The sequence below is a fragment of the Phoenix dactylifera genome, chromosome 2 (genome assembly GCF_051530095.1).
Source record: "Phoenix dactylifera cultivar Ajwa chromosome 2, Ajwa_hap1_PhDact_Kaust_v1.1, whole genome shotgun sequence".
In the NCBI taxonomy this organism is placed as follows: domain Eukaryota; kingdom Viridiplantae; phylum Streptophyta; class Magnoliopsida; order Arecales; family Arecaceae; genus Phoenix; species Phoenix dactylifera.
This window is the reverse complement of record NC_143191.1, coordinates 24,442,716-24,460,257: the sequence shown is the minus strand read 5'-3', so window position 1 is coordinate 24,460,257 and position 17,542 is coordinate 24,442,716. Positions and strand designations below refer to the sequence as shown.

Sequence of the window (17,542 nt, the reverse complement as noted above, 5' to 3'; positions counted from 1 at the left end):
AATTATTATTTAATACTTAACAGTTTCCAGGACAGACTCTGGTAACAACAAGAAACTTAGACAACAAGACACTAGAGGAACACCAAACAATGGACTGATATATTACAAGGTCCCTTCGGTGTGTCAATCATTCAGAAAGGAATTTTATCATAACGTATCCAGTGATCACTTCAAACCATCAGAGTACATCAATAATCAAGATTTACTATAGGAAACTTTGACCAAGACAGTATAGAGAGAGAGAGAGGATCGGCAAAGTGTTTCTCTGATGAAAGGTCCCTTGAGCTGACAGCAAATTATTGGAAATCTTTTATCGTTATAAAGAGGAACCTTGCACTTAAAAATGTATATAAGAAGAACCTATGAAGAAAAAATTACTGTCAATCCGAACAGTGATCATTTAAGCTTATATGGTAGAGACTAGAGACCAACAGGCCTAAAGTTGATTCACAAATTAAGTCTCTGTTTGATTGTCAAGGAAATGAAGAAAAGTAACCAGCATAAGGGGGAGGGGGGGCAAAGAAATGAAAACAATAATTTTCTCTTGTTTGGTTAAGGTAAGAAAATGGCAGAGTTTTGTTAACAAATTTGTTAGGATCTGCTAGTCATCCTGATCCACTAGATTCTGTTATCCTCTCCAAAAATCGGTAAAATTACAATAGAGGAAAAGCTTTTGGCTTTCTAATGAAAAGTTTTACCTTTTCTTCCTCTTTATTTTTTCCCTATTAGTTTTCCTTTCATTTCCAAACAATGAAAAAGAAGATTCCACTCTGACAGAATTTCTTTCTCTCAGTTTCATAGCAACCAAACAGAAATGAGTCCTTCCAGGAATCAGGTAGCTTTGGATATCATGACTCAAATATTGTCAGTGTTATATGCAGCCATGATGACATCTTTAGGAAACTGACTTAGGGGAAATGAAAACAATTACTAATTTGAATCCTTTCTGCTATTTGTAATTGCAATCAAGTGAGAAAAAAATGATCATGCACAGAAATTCATTTGATCAGCCTAACAAGTAATATAGGTCAACACATATATACTCAACGTCATGATATGACCATTTTGCAAAGTAAACCTTACTTGGGCAGATGGATGACTCATTTTATCCAACAACTCTTCCAGAAGCTTATCATGGTATTGAACCTCTGCAATAGGCATTCTAGGCGGAGAGATTTCAATGAGTGCAACTGAAAGGAAAGAATACCTCTTGGCCACCACATTGCTTGCCATGGTTTCAGGCAAAGGTCTTGCCAAGCATTCTAAAATTCTTTGCCTCAGAAGAGGAATTTGCGTGCCATATTTTCCTTTTCCTGTAACTGCATATCGTATGCAAGCTGCCCACTCAGGAATTGACTCCACTGATGGTGTTACAATGATCTCCTGAAGCTGAAGCATCATCCAATTGTCCCAGGCTTCCAGCAGGCCATTTATATCAGAATGAAGCATGCCAGCCATGACTTCAGCGGCCACACATTGCTTTGATCTCTCTTTCGCACTAGAAAATTCCTTGAGTATGTCCTGTAGAGCAACTAGAACTGGTGTTCCACATTCCTGTATGAGACGCTTAAAAATCCTTGCAAAGTTGGAGTAAAATGTGTTTCCTCCCACTAGAAATTTCCATCTAGGGGTACGTGGCCATGACGCTACGAAGTCAAAATAGAAAAAAGTAATTTCTTTAGCAGCCGGGCTCAGAAAGGATGACGCTCCTCGATCACCTTTAGAAGCTGAACTCTCACTCTCAGCAATTATGTGGACATGGGAGAGACTGTTTAGAGTCTCATTGAAGAATCCCTCCTCCCTTAATATCTGATTCAGAATTTGTCCAACAGATGAGTCTTTATTTTCTTTGAGATCATCATAGCAAATTTGCTGTTCCTGACTGGAGATTTTATGTGTTGCTCCCTGTAATAGAGTGTTCAGAGCAGAGATTGCCAGCATTCTCGACTGAGGGAATTGACTTTTCAAATTTCTTAAAAAATGTCCTGATATGAGATAAATATTCCATCAGAGTTAGAGATAAAGAAATAGGTGGAAGTCATTTACCAGGCAGTATAAGCCTGTACTGGTAAATAATCACCAAAGCATAATCATAATATCAGCTAGTAATCAATCAACTTCCAGGCATACTGACCTGCAGTTTCCCCAAGAATCTTGGTAGATAATTGTAAATCACTTCTAGAAGCCAAAGTTAACAAAAGTAGTACTCTGTTAGCCATCAAATTATACCTGGGGAAAAAAAAAGAAAATTTGTGCCAGATCCCAGTATTCAAGACATAAAGAGATCCACATGCATGTATTGCTAGAGAAAAAGCAAAAAATGTGACCACATATGAATCATAGGTGATACTTGATGTGTATAGTTTCGCAAAGTAACAAGCTATTTGAAAACTGTGCAAGTACATACATTTATGCTTCTGCATGCAAAAATTCATGAAAAGCAGATCTTGTCAGTACCTCCAGTGCAAGCCAGTTGTGTTGAAGCTCAAGGAACTGATATGAGAAAACATATCTGCAAATTCTGGGTTGTCCAGTTGGCCATTTGAAGTCTTAAACAAACTCCTTGGTATCCCAGAAAAGTGGATGTTGTATTCAACAAACAGCTGTTGAGACACCATGATGTAAACAAAATTTAAAGATAAAATCAACATATAACTTAAATCAAGTTTATTTCATTATAATGATGTACCTTAGTAATAGCTTTCTGAGCTTGCAGTGATTCATGATGAAAGCTTCAACAACAACATAATAAAAGTTAGATCAAGAGCTTCAGACAGCAATTTTACAGAATCATGATTTCGGTTGGAGAAAAATAAGCAAAATCAGAGCAACTAGCAAAATAAAGAGTAAAGATTACCTTGCTAAAAGACCCATGATAAATGAAGAGAATGCAACTGCATCCTGTTTATAGCAGAAAGAAAAAAAGCTGTTACTGAAGACAATATATACATGCACAATATCCACGTACTTTTGTCATGCATGCACACACAAACACATGTATATTGTGGGTTGGGGGTGAGAGAGAGAGAATAAAACAAACAATTGAATGCTAGTGGGTTACTGTTGTCAAATGATGGAGAACAGTTTGTGTTGCAAGTATGGTGCAAGAGCCTAGTACTGCATGTTCTTGTGTTTTTGGATTGCGCAAGTTCCCACTTAGGGTGAGAACACACTTAGCAATCAATACCGGCCAGCGTTTGAGCAACTTTGAAAGAGATCTTCCAGCAAGCCTAAATGTTTGAGGAAATAAAAATCAATGAGATACACTGAACCTACAAGCAGGAATATTAAAGAGGAAAAAAACACTAGCACTCCTTGCAATTCTTTTAATAAGGAAAAATGGTATCCCATTCAACGGAAACATTGCACTCGTATAGACACAATAGACACTCTATCATAAAAGTACATTAGCAAATCTCTCCCAGTAATTTTAAAAAATAATAACAAAAAAAAGGGATTGCCACTGCATAACAATAAAACTATGCCTTTAAACCAAATTCCACCGAACCACTATCGGAACCCGTACCTGTCGATTACGATACCGGATCGGTACCGTACCGATACATGGTACGCTTGGGCGTGCCAGTTCCCCCTTTTTTTAGCACACCTATTTTTTGAGTTATTCAAGTTTAATTAATTGGTAATCAATATTTTTCAAATTTTTCAACAATTCTAAGTCTAATTTGACATTATTTTGATGTTTTTTGATTTTTTATGATACTGATTTAACCTAAATAATGCATCCTTTTGTTTTAAAGTGATAATAATTAGTGAGATGTTACATGCTACAATAAGCAACATGAAATATCCTAAAATCAACTAGTGAGGTGAAAAATATAAAATAATACAATCAACCGCTATCAAAAATCTCGTCGAGTGGCGATGTCTCATGGACATCCGGATCATTAGCATAGTCAGAAGGCACATCAGTCCACCCCACTAATCAAGCGGTGTAGTCTTGTATGTTCGTCCCATAAGAAATATGTTATAGGTGATAAGCACTCTTGAATCTCTCACTGAAGCTATAGCTCTGAGAGGTGTCCTGTATCTGATAAAACGACTTTAAAGGAGCATATCCGAATAAGCCGGCAGCAAAATCCAACCCGTAAGATGCTCCAGACTACTTAGGATAGTAATCGCCGGAAGATGCCTTAGATGCATCATATCCATATCCGTATCCATATGGGTCATACGCTGCCTGTGGCTACGGATAATAGGATCCGGTATACGACTCGGAATCTGATACATCTATGGATTCTACTCCACATGCGAGGTTATCTGCAGCTACATCGTATCCTCCTGAATGACCTCAAAAATTTCGTCTTCTATATTCAATCATATCCTCATGGGCTCTACCAGATCGTGCACTATCCCTATCTTGTATAGCATGCGTAAACTGAGACTCACCGGTGAATCAAAGACCACCCTGCGACCGTGTCTTATAAACGATAGGCCCATGTCCTCCACTCCCTTTCTGGCCAGCAGATCTATGACCGCCAGAACTGCTGCTCATGGTCTCTAAATCTGAGTGAACTGGCTCCTCCACACTCTCCATGGGAGCTGCAGGTGTCTTTTATTTTTTTGGTATGCTAAGCAGTTGTCTGCTTACCCTTCGTGCCCCTCTCCGCTTGGCTATATTGGGAGGATGGATGTCGCCCTTCTAATTGAGTCGACCGGGTGGCGTAGTGGCCTTGTCTAAGCATCTCTCGATCATATCTCTGAGAGGATATTTCAGATAAGGAGTTATGTAGTGACTAGCTCCCCAGTGACCCTTATGGCTATGGCTGATCAACTAGAAAGATGCGTGGAATATTGCAATTGGCCTATTGCCCTGCATTGACCCTAGCCTCACTAACTACGAAACTGGCCGGTCGTGGAGGCGATCCTCGCTTATCAAGCTCTGGCTCCTACTGGTGGCCCACAACCCATCTGATCATAAGATCATCCTCATCAACGAAAACACTATGGATCAGATCTGTACACTTGAGCTCCACTTTTTGCTGAAGGCACTTTAGCCTCAATCTCAAATTGTATTGAACATATATAAGGTCATTGAGATGTTTCTGTGTCAAAAAATTTCTATATTTGCTGTGGATGAGGGCGAAGATGGACCAGTTGCGCTCACAACCACTCGAGAAGACCGTCTAGAAGAGATTCTAATAGCTAGTCGCTTAAAATTTTTTGCGAACAAACCAAAATAAATCCACCATAAAAATATTCAAAAAAATTACATATAAGATAATATCATATTAATACTCATCTAACGCCAGATAAATGTCCTCTTGATATGTAATATACCTGGATTCATTCTTTTCTTATATATGACAACTACTAAGACTCCAAAGCTGCTAGTGCCCTTTCTAAATATTTTGGTCTGTTAAAAAAAAATCATGTTGTAATATGTTAATAATTGAAGATACCAATTAACTTACATATGTCACTTATGTTAACTTACCTCTTCTAAACATAGGGCCATGACTGCTGGATCAAGCTCCATCTTGTAAATCACATTGCACAGAATGGCTAGAAATTCGTCATCCATATCGATTCCAGCTACGGTGTACTAAAACCTCGGATTTAAGTAGTATGCTACAGATAGAGTTCGATATTGTTTTAGTAAACTTGTACAAGTACAGAAGCATACTAATTTTTAATGTTCTTGCTTGCTAAATGCAAATCCTTACCTATCTGATAGTCCCACCGTTGCTCAATAATGTCGATGTACTCTTAGGCATATAGTGGATTTGTCTCTTTGATCTGAATCATTGTCCTCCATCATATGATATAAGAAGCCCATCTAGGGATACCTCTCACTGTCCACGACCCGAAACACTTCATGCAATGGCCTGATAGCCTTCTCTATCTTCTCGGCCCACTGCCAAAATATCAGCCTCATCACCAAGTCCTTGACAATGCTCCCTTTAATGCCGGCCCTTGCAAATCTACTTTCTTGCCACTCGGGACTACACACATTTGACGTATAGCTGTTTTTCTCTCAAGGCTATCAAGTGCAACGTAGTTGGTAGCAAACTATGCGACTCCTAGTATCAAGATCTCCTTCTTAGCATACCTTCTCATCAATGAAAGAACCCATGTATGATTATAAATATATATAATAATGGTTTAGGCTATCTCCATTGTCTGCTACACCCTATGAATCTTCGCAATGTCCATTAACATGAGGTCGATACAATATGCAGAACATAGGGTCCCGAAAATGTGGTTGTCGCTCCATCAAGATCTCTCCGGCTAGCCTTATATTATGGCACATTATCAATGATGACCTGCACAACATTCTCCTCTCCTATCTGATCAATTACCTCCAATCTGAGAATATACATGGTGTTGCGCACCTGATCGGAAGCATCAACTGACTTATGGAAGAAAATTTTCATATCACAATATGTCAAGAAGTAGATAATGCTCCATCTGATAGGACTGATCCAACCATCACACATCACCATCAGTCCATATGTGGGCGACTTGCTCTTGTATGAGACAATCTACTTCTCTAGCTTCTCATTATTGTTAAGAAGCTCACTGTAGATATCCTTCGGTATTGGAGAATCTACACCGGCACCGACAACCTATATGGAGAAAATGGCAGACCTATAGTACATATTGTCTTCTACATTAACTAGAATATGGTTGAAATAGAACTAGGATCCAATAACTCACCAAATATCCTTCTTCTCAGCTTTCTTCAGCATTATGTCAAATCTTTGTTGCTTCGAATCCTTTTTGAAAAAGGCGTGTGGATCTAAATCATGGATAGTGGCTCCTGGTGGAATCTCTCTAGATGACTTTTTTTTGCTACCAAAAGCCCCAGCATAGATGCATTACAGCCACCAACTCTGCTAAGGGCCTCCCTGACTGAGGTTTTCCTAAACTCCGAATCTACTCTGCTGCTCGTAGAATCGGAGTCCGACTTGTAGTATGAGAGCCCAAATTGAGCTCTATGCCTGACCACCTCATCCTGCTATCACTGATCCTTCAAACTCGCCTGAATGGCAGCAATGGATCTATGTCTCCTCGTCATCTGGAGCAGACGCCTCCTCTGACTCTCTCGAGTAATAGGACGGTAACTCTGTTGCTTGATGGTCCACCTCTGCCTTCTTCTTAGCAACACTCTCCTTCGCTACTTTGAAATCAGCGAAATGCTTCTTCATCAGCTGTCGAACTTCTTATGAGCATTTTTGGCACATACATAAGTTGAGATAACTCCTAGCTAAGTGTTGCTTGAACTTGGTTACCCCTTCTCCCTTGAACTCTGTGTTGCACCAGTTACACATTCAATGGTGCCGACCCGAGAGTATTTGCCCATGATCTCAACCAATGTCACGCTCTGGCTTCTTTTTCTTTAATGGTTTCATTCCTGCAGGTTTATCAAGTACATCAATTTATCAATTATTTAAAAATAGCAAAATTTTATTACAATGAAGGTAATTTTTTTAGTTCAAAAAATATATCTGATTTATCTAATACATAATCCAGAATCGGCGGAACCGTCCCGAATCGGATGGTTCCATCCATTCCAAGTCGTCCTGGCGGCTCACCGAGACAGTTTCGGCAACAGAAACAAAAACCGTTGCCGGAGGCGGAGAAGAAAGAAAGAAAAAGAGAGCGAGCGGGGGAGGAAGAGGGAGGCTGGTGGAGGGTGGAAGAGGGCCGGCGAAGGCCGGTGGAGGGTGGCGGTAGGCGGAGTCACAGCTGTTCTCCTATTTCATTCGAAATAAAGATCCAGCCGCTAAAAAATTTTAAACTTTTTAAGCGAATGTTGCCCAGATAGACAACCCAAGAGGGGGGGGTGAATTGGGTTTTAAAACAATTTGGATAATTTAAAACGTTATGGATGATTAATTAAAAACTATGCCAAGTTATTTAATTAATTACTATGTGCTGTGAGCAATATGAAATGAGAAGAGGAAGAGACAATCAATCACAAACACAAGTTTTATAGTGGTTCGGAGCTATCCCTTGCTCCTACGTCCACTCCCCAAGTTTCTCTTGGGAATACACTATAACCCCCTTGGATTACAGCCGGTTGTTTTGCAAGCTCACAACCAAACTTGTTGTTTTACGAGCTAACAACGAACTCGGTCGGTTTTCCCAGGCTCACCGACTAGAACCAACCCCGATTGTTTTCCCGGGCTCACAATCAAACCCTTTCACACGTTGGTTTTAAAACTGGCTCACCAACTAACCTTTATCCCCTTGATTCAATCCCCCGATTGAACCAAGTAAATACACGTAGTAGAAAGAAAACAGAAAATAAGCTTCTCAAAAGCAGGTATGAAACAATATATTCAAGGTTGAGTTTAGAAGCCCTCAAACGCTTTTAAGCTTAAGTAGAGGAATGGCTTCTTGACTCTGGTCTCCTCTTGGATGAGTGATCGACTTGAATGTAGGAGGAGGAAGCTTTGAATGCTGGGGAGAAGTTGGTGGCGCAGTAAATGCTGATCTCCCCTTTTTCTCGTTGAAGAGCACTTGCAAAGCTTGAAGACTTGAATGCTTGGAGTGGAATGTATGTTCTCTATTTTGCTACAGTCTTCTGTGGCTATTTAAGCCAACCCCCACGGAAACTAGCCGTTACTCCACTTTTTCTGGCCGTTCTGCACACTCTGCGCAGCCTGACAATGTGACCGTTGGTGGGTTGGAGTCGACTCGCGCGATCAGGAGTCGACTCGGCTGTAGCGGGAGTCGACTCAAGCTTTTCAGGAGTCGACTCGGCAACTGTTCCAAGTTTGAATTAAAGTTGCCGTCACGACTGGGAGTCGACTCGTCTTGGCCCGGAGTCGACTCGCCAACTTCTGGCGCTGACCTGGCAATTTTGGAGTCGGCTTTTCCTCTGTAGACCGTGGATACAAATTTGAATTTTGCCCTCTCGAGTCGACTCGACTGTCCTGGGAGTCGACTCGAATCTCAGAGCCCGAACTCCCGATTCTCTGTCTTTTGGCTCATCCAGTCTTGGAGTCGACTCGAACTTCCTTGGAGTCGACTCGGCTCTCAGTTTCCGAAAGTTGGTCTTCTGCCTTTTGACGTGAAGCTTGTCTTGGTGTCGACTCGAGCTGTCTGGGAGTCGACTCGAATCTCAGTGGCAGTAACATGGTTTTCTCTGTTGATGGTCGCACAATCTTGGAGTCGACTCGCGTAATGCGGGAGTCGACTCGAATCTCAGAGTCCATAAAACACTCTCTGACTTTTTCTTTGTGCACCGGTGGGAGTCGACTCGCGTTCCACTGGAGTCGACTCGAATCTCAGAGTCCATAAAATACTCTCTGACTCTTTCTTTGTGTACCGCTGGGAGTCGACTCGCGTTCCACTGGAGTCGACTCGAATCTCAGAGTCCATAAAACACTCTCTGACTTTTTCTTTGTGCACCGCTGGGAGTCGACTCGCGTTCCACTGGAGTCGACTCGAATCTCAGATCTGAAAGACTGCTCTTCTATCCTTCTGTCTGTTTTCAGTCGGAGTCGACTCATACTGATTAGGAGTCGACTCGAGCTCGTGCCAGTGACCTTGATACGCTTGGAGTCGACTCGTGAAACTCGGGAGTCGACTCGAGTCTCAGACATTGGTTCAGCAGACTTCTTAACTTATCCAAAATACTGTAAACCATGTCTAGAAACACTTGAGCAGGATTTTCACTGAAACACTCAATTGAATTCATTAGTAATCACACGATATACTCAAATGCTTTGAGCTCATCAAAATCAAACGGGGTTTTAATCAATCACTCCACAATCTCCCCCTTTTTGATGATGACAAAACTTTGAGTATACGTAAAATGAATTGCTCAATAAATAATGAAATAAAATTCACAAGTGAATTCAAATGTCTGAAAATTTAATTTATCCAAGTTTGAAAGGTGTGAAACATTTAAATTTCGGAGTTAAAGCTCCCCCTTTCATTTGGAATTATATAAGCCTCCATATTATGCAATCAATTGTTTGGCTTATATGTTATCAATGATTTATCTTGATTAAAATTCAGATTCTCCCCCTCAACATATGCATTCAACTAGTTTTAGTTTTCTGAATTTCCTTTTAATGCTTTGAAATTTTTGAACTGAATTTTTTGTTTTTAGAGGGAAAATCTGTCAATTTGTTCTTGAGTACGATTAAGCTAATCTCCGAATATCCCTTGAATAGATTCTGGAGATTACTCCATTAGGAGCCCCAAAAGAGAGATAATGAGCCTCGAGGTACCGAATCCACTTAGAACAAATTTGTGTGTGTTTTTAAGAGTTCTTTTACATATTTTAACCATATTTCTCCCCTTATTACATATTTTATACATATTTCTCCCCCTTTTTGTCATCATATCAAAAAGGAGGTAATCACACACACAATCAATGGCACAAATGGCACAATCAAACATCAAATGGCACAGTCAATTGGCACAGAAATAAAGATAAGATGTCTACTCATTGTATTGATATGAAGGTGAATACATTTGAGCATACTATAAGTAAGGCAAAAACAATACAAAAGAAGATAAAACACAACTCAAAATCATCTATGTCCTCCTCGAGGATGTAGCTCCCCCTCTCGAGGATGTAGCTCCTCCTCTCGAGGATGTAGCTCCTCCTCTCGAGGATGCGTCTCCTCCTCTGGAGGATGTGGCTCCTCCTCCCAATCTGCTCCGCTCCATGAGGAGGGCGACTGCCTCTGTGACATGGCTAAGCTGTGTGATGATAGACGAGGTGGCTCTGCTGTGCATAGTGGAGAGCTCAGTCACCGACGTCTGAAGCCCAGTCACTGAGGTCTGAAGTGCGTCCAGCTTGCCGACAATCACATTCGACAAGCGCTCGGCCCCCTCGGTAGTGGTGTGCATGTCACGGCCTATCTCCTCTCGAAACTGTCGAGTGGTGCTCTTGATCTCCCTCATGTTGCGGAACTGGGCCTGCATCAAATCCCTGATATTATATATCTCTTCCCGCACTTTAGCCGTCATGTCTGTCACGGCTGTCAAGGATGGCACCAATGCGGAGGATGGAGTGGGTGCAGGAGTGGGTGCAGGAGTGGCAGCTGGCACGGAACCTCGGAGCTCCCGGAGCAGCTCGTCCCTCAAATCTCGGACGATCTCCTGCCGCAGCTCTCGGAGCTGCTCTGGATCAATACGGACCTCCATAGATGGTGGAGCTGAGGAGGAAGGTCCGGCAGAGGTGGTAGGAGCAGGAGGAGTGGATGGAAGGTCTGGATGATGTGGAGAGTCTGGGTAATCAGAGTCTGGCTCAGGACTGGGTGATGGTCTGGTGGTCTGAGCAGTGAGAGTGGACTTCCTAACCCAGATCCCGTCTTTCTTCCGAAATTCCATCCTGTGCATGGTCCCCGTACCCAAGCGATCAGTCCATCGCAAGGCACGAGAGGGTTCCCTCTCAGGAATGGAAATTTCGTACTGCCTAAACAGGAGAGTGAATATCATCCCGTATGGGAGGGAGAGCCTAGGTCTATCTAAAGGCTCACACATATACCTATAAATCAGCTTGGGGAAGTTGACCGGGGTGTCCTGAAGAATGTAAGACATAATAGCTAGGTCCCTCTCATTCACAAAATCAAATCTTCCTGTCTTAGGGAAGATGGACCTGGATAGAATGCTCAAGAGGATTCTCACTTCAATAGGAAGTGAGCTAGCAGATACCTCATCTAGGGGGGACTGAGGTGGCTGCCCTAAGACGATCGTAAGGGCCTCAAGTCTATCCTCAGGATGTGCAGGAGCTACCCCTACCAGTGGGAGGTGGAGGATATGGGCAACGAGATCCTCCGTGACACGTAATGGGACACCTAATACCGTGCCCTCAATACCTCCATCTCCCCGATGGACGGTACTATAGAACTCTTGAACTAGGCCAGGATAGGTGGGAAGGTCCAAGGTGAGGAAGTACTCTAGACCCTGGGCTCTAAGCCTATCGCCTATGGTGAACCCTTCCCGGGAGAGGAAGTCAAAATCGACATACCTCCCGGTGGAGACGGCCTTCCCGGCCAATGGCCTAACATGAACCTCCCTAGGCGGGGAACGATCCGGAGGTGGTTGCCTCGCGGGATCATGCCGCGCCTTGGAGCGCCGCTCGGGAATGGCCGCGGGACGGGACCTCTTCCTAACGACGGCCTTACGAGGCATCTTGACCTAAACGGGAATAAAAATACCTTGAGGACGATGAAGGACGGACAGAGGAAGCTCGGGACGGACCGGAAATGACCTAGGAACGGATGGAAACTCAATGTCCGGCGAAGAATCGACGGGAAAAAGGCTTGGAGACGATCGGGGATGACCTAGGAGTCGGCTCTAGGGCTTTGTGAACAGTGGCGGCTTGAGGAAAAGTGTTTGCGAAACGACAAACCTAGGGTTAAAAAGTCGGATCCCGACTGCGAGTCGACTCCCCTGAGTCGCGAGTCGACTCGACCTCGAGTCGACTCCAGAATATGCGCGAGTCGACTCCCCTTTTGCTGCCAGCTTTGCGAGTCGACTCCCGCAAATGCGCGAGTCGACTCCCCCTTAGGAGCCGGCTCTGAAACTTACTCGAGTCGTCTCTAACCTTGGCACGCACTTAAAACTCTTGCTATAATCGCGCCAAATGAGGGAAAATCACCTAATTAAGGACTGATATGATGATCATTGAATAGAAACTCTCTTTTAACCTCATTCTCATCATCAAAATCAATTAATCTAGTGGTAACTCCCACTAGGATGGATCAATCACTCCTAATCCCCTTCTAAGCACACTAAATCTCTCTTCACTTAGGGGTTTTGTGAAAATATCTGCTAATTGATTATCAGTACACACAAAGTGGAGTGACACATCACCATTCAATACATGATCTCTTATGAAGTGATGTCTTATCTCAATGTGTTTAGTTCTTGAGTGTTGAATTGGATTTTTAGTTAGATTTATGGCACTTGTGTTATCACAATTAATGGGGATTTCATCTTGTTTAATGCCATAATCTTCTAATTGTTGTTTAATCCATAAGATTTGAGCACAACAACTCCCGGCTGCAACATATTCAGCTTCTGCAGTGGATAATGCAACCGAGTTTTGTTTCTTGCTAAACCATGAGATTAGGTTTTCTCCTAGAAATTGACAAGACCCGCTGGTACTTTTTCTATCAAGTTTACATCCAGCGAAGTCTGAATCTGTGTACCCTATTAAGTTTAGGCTAGATTCTTTAGAGTACCACAGTCCTATGTTCTTAGTTCCTATTAAGTATTTAAAGATTCTTTTAACTGCAGCTAGGTGTGATTCTTTAGGATTAGCCTGATATCTAGCACACATGCACACACTAAACATAATATCAGGTCTACTTGCAGTAAGATACAGTAAAGAACCTATCATACCTCTATAAAGTTTTTGATCGACGGATTTACCTGATTCATCTTGGTCTAACTTACATGATGAGCTCATGGGGGTGCTGATTGATTTGTTTCCCTCCATATCAAACTTCTTGAGCATCTCCTTGATATATTTTACTTGATTGATGAAGATGCCTTCTTCAGATTGTTTGATTTGAAGCCCGAGGAAGTAGTTCAGTTCTCCCATCATGCTCATTTCAAACTCACTCTGCATCAAATCAGCAAATTCTTCGCAGAGGCGATTGTTAGTGGCACCGAAAATGATATCATCAACATAAATCTGTACTAACAACATATCCTTATTTTGTCTTTTCAGAAATAATGTTGTGTCTACATTTCCCCTAGAGAATTCATGTTCTAATAGGAATTTACTAAGTCTCTCATACCATGCTCTAGGTGCTTGTTTTAACCCATAAAGTGCTTTGTTTAGTTTATACACATGATTAGGGTATTGATGATTTTCGAAACCAGGAGGTTGTTCTACATACACCTCCTCATTAATATACCCATTTAAAAATGCACTCTTTACATCCATTTGAAATAGTTTGAAATCTTTAGAGCATGCATATGCTAATAATAGTCTAATAGCCTCAAGTCTAGCTACGGGAGCAAAGGTTTCATCAAAGTCTATACCTTCTTCTTGATTATAACCCTTTGCTACTAGTCTAGCCTTATTCCGTATAACAATTCCATTTTCATCTAGCTTATTTTTATATATCCATTTTGTACCAATAATTGGATATTCAGAAGGTCTCTCTACTAGATCCCACACTTTGTTTCTAGTAAATTGGTTTAGTTCTTCTTGCATTGCATTTATCCAATTTACATCATTTTCGGCTTCTTCTATATGTTTGGGCTCAAAGTGTGAAACAAAGGCTAGATGATTATTCATATTCCTAAGGGATGCTCTAGTCCTAACCGGTTGTGATGGATCATCTAGAATTAGTTCCTTAGGATGCCCGTGAGCATACCTCCAAGCTTTAGTTAGCCCATGATCCACTATAGGCTCTTGGTTTGATGTTTCTCCTTCAATCAACTTTTGATTATCATCTCGTAATCCCATCTCATCTATCTTTTCTTCAAGTATTTCAATATCATCATCAAAATTAACCTTCTTACTAGATGAGATGTCACTAGAGTCATCAAAAACAACATGTATGGATTCTTCTATAACTAGAGTTCTTTTATTAAAGATTCTATAGGCTTTACTAGTTGTAGAATAACCTAGGAATATTCCTTCATCAGATTTAGGGTCAAATTTCCCTAGATTATCTTTCCCATTATTATGTACAAAACACCTACATCCAAAAACATGAAAATAGTTAACCTTTGGTTTTCTGTTTTTCCACAGTTCATATGGTGTTTTCTTTATGATGGGTCTTAATAGAACTCTATTTAATATATGGCAAGAAGTATTAATGGCTTCTCCCCAAAAATACTTAGGGAGGTTACTTTCACATAACATCGTTCTAGCCATTTCCTCTAGTGTTCTATTTTTCCTTTCAACAACTCCATTTTGCTGTGGTGTCCTAGGTGCTGAGAAATTATGGGTTATCCCCTTTTTGCTACAAAATTCATCAAATAATTGATTTTCGAATTCGGTACCATGGTCACTTCTAATAGCTATAACTGAGGATTCTCTAGCATTTGTTACTTCCTTGTGGAACTTCTTAAACATAGAAAATGCTTGATCCTTATGCGCTAGAAACATGACCCATGTGTACCTAGAGTAATCATCTACTATAACTAGACCATATTTATTTCCACCTAGGCTTGTTGTTCTAGTAGGACCAAATAAGTCCATATGTAATAATTCTAGAGGCCTAGAGGTAGAGACACATTTTATGGATTTAAAAGAATTCCTAGATTGTTTGCCAAATTGACATGCTTCACAGATTTTGTTCTTTTCAAATTTTAATTTTGGCAAACCTATCACGGAGTCTCTTTTAACTAGTTTAGTTATTGTGTCCATGCTTGCATGACCTAACTTACGGTGCCATAACCAACTAGCATCATTTTCTTTGGTTTCATTTACAACTAGACATTGGTTATGTTTTGCAAGATCTTCTAGGTCTACAACATATACATTTCCACGTCTAATCCCTTTAAAGACCAAACTATTATCATTAGGATTTGTTACAATACATAGTGATGGTTTAAACATAACATCATATCCTTTATCACATAATTGACTAATGCTTAACAAGTTATGTTTAAGACCATCAACATATCTAACATTATCTATAAAAGTAGAAGGGGTGATTTGAACTTTACCAATGCCAATGATGTGACCTTGGTTGTTGTCTCCAAACGTCACAACACCTCCCTTCTTAGCTTCAAGGGTGAAAAATTGGTCTTTATCACCCGTCATGTGCCTTGAGCAGCCACTATCCAAATACCAGCAATTTTTGTTGACCTTGGCTGCAAGACACTCCTACACAAGCAAATCATGTCATCTTAGGTACCCAAGTTTTCTTGGGTCCTTCATGGTTAGTCAAGTTGGTTCCTTTTGGAACCCATACCCTTTTAATTTTTCTTTTAGTTTTCCTTTTCCTATAGTCACATGTATTTGCTTTATGTCCTATATTTCCACAACAGAAACAGGTGATTTTCTTAGTTTTTGTTTCCCCAGCTTTAACAAAGAAATTACTAAGAAGTTTTTGCTTATTCCTTGGTTTGTACCCTAAGCCTGCTTTATTAAATACTGCACGTTGACTATTTAGTATCATGTTTAACTTTTCTGAACTATATGTAAATTTTTCAACTAAGGGTTTGTATTTGTTAAGTTCTTTAGTTAATGTTTGATTTTCTGTTTTTAAATCATTTAGTTCTTTTGTTAGATCCTTGTTTAAGACTTGTTTATGGTTTGAAAGTTCCTTAGTTAGTTTTTCATTATCTTTAGTTAAGGTGTTAGTCTTCTTAATTAAAAGTTGATTGCTTGTCTTAAGTTCTAGATTTTCTTTGGTAAGATTATCTTTATCCTTAATTAATGAATCATGCTTATGAATATAAGTTTGATTAGTTACTTTTAGTTCTCTGTTTTTAACATTTATATTCTTATACTCAATCATTAATTCATTGAACGCATCATAAAGTTCATCAAAAGAAAAATCAGGATGCGTATCGGAAGTTACCTCGTCTTCGTTGGCCATGAAGCAGAAATTGGCCTTTTCTTCTTGTTCCTCGTCAGAAGAGGAGGATGATGAGTCGGAGTCGGATAGTGTAGTGACAAGAGCTTTCTTCTTCTTGTACTTACTCCCCTTCTTCAGTAAGGGGCATTCAGCTCTTATGTGACCCGGCTTCTTGCACTCGTAACATCCAATCCCCTCGTTTTCTCTTTCCTTACCTTTGTCCTTCCGGTAGAAATTTGAGGGCCCTCTCCTTTGATGATAGGACTTCTTGTGGTTGATGAATTTCTTGAATTTGCGCACAAGAAGAGCCTCACCACCATCTTCCTCATCTTCTTCTTCTTCACTGCTGCTGCTGCAAGATAAGTCCTTGTTAGAAGAAGTAGATTTTAAAGCTATTACCTTTTTCTTATGGGAAGACTCTTCCTCGTGTTGTTTCATGGTGAGTTCGTGAGTCATCAGGGATCCAAGGAGCTCCTCAAGTGGAAGCTTGTTCAAGTCTTTAGCTTCTTGGATCGCTGTCACTTTAGCTTCCCACAACCTCGGTAGACATCGAAGGATTTTCCTGACAAGCTCACTGTTAGTATAGTTCTTGCCAAGGCTTTTTAGGCCATTGACAATATCAGTAAACCTAGTGAACATGGATGTGATAGTTTCATTTGAATCCATTTTAAATAGTTCATATTTATGAACCAAGATGTTTATTTTGGATTCCTTGACTTGATTCGTGCCCTCATGGGTCACTTCAAGTCTGTCCCAAATTTCTTTTGCTGAATTACAAGTTGAAATCCTATTGAATTCATTACGGTCTAAGGCACAATAGAAGACATTCATTGCTTTAGAGTTTAATTGTGCCTTCCTCATGTCATGTTCATCCCAATCCGTTTCTAGTTTGGGTACCTTGACACCATCTATATATATGGATGGGATGTATGGGCCATTTACAACAATGGTCCACATCTCATAGTCTTGGGCTTGGATGAATATTTTCATCCTAGCCTTCCAGTATGAGTAGTCGGATCCATTGAAGAAAGGGGGTCTTTGGGTGGACTGACCCTCAA

General features: G+C 40.7%; 1 protein-coding gene across 18 annotated transcripts in view; it reads right to left on the bottom strand.

Annotated features, from left to right (window-relative positions):
* LOC103718470 (proteasome activator subunit 4-like) overlaps positions 1-17,542 on the bottom strand; it is a 60,228-nt gene that overhangs the window by 24,815 nt on the left and 17,871 nt on the right. For all 18 annotated transcript variants that reach the window (XR_015975202.2, XR_015975203.2, XM_088715653.2 and 15 more), the window contains 6 exons: positions 3,062-3,230; positions 2,858-2,901; positions 2,690-2,732; positions 2,458-2,603; positions 2,135-2,229; positions 1,084-1,985 (listed from right to left, as the gene is read on the bottom strand). Coding sequence is in view for 16 of the 18 variants with exons in the window: in XM_088715653.2 (XP_088571779.2) it covers positions 1,084-1,985; positions 2,135-2,229; positions 2,458-2,603; positions 2,690-2,732; positions 2,858-2,901; positions 3,062-3,230 (1,399 nt within the window). In the remaining 2 variants the exon portion in view is untranslated. The remainder of the gene's footprint in view (positions 1-1,083; positions 1,986-2,134; positions 2,230-2,457; positions 2,604-2,689; positions 2,733-2,857; positions 2,902-3,061; positions 3,231-17,542) is intronic.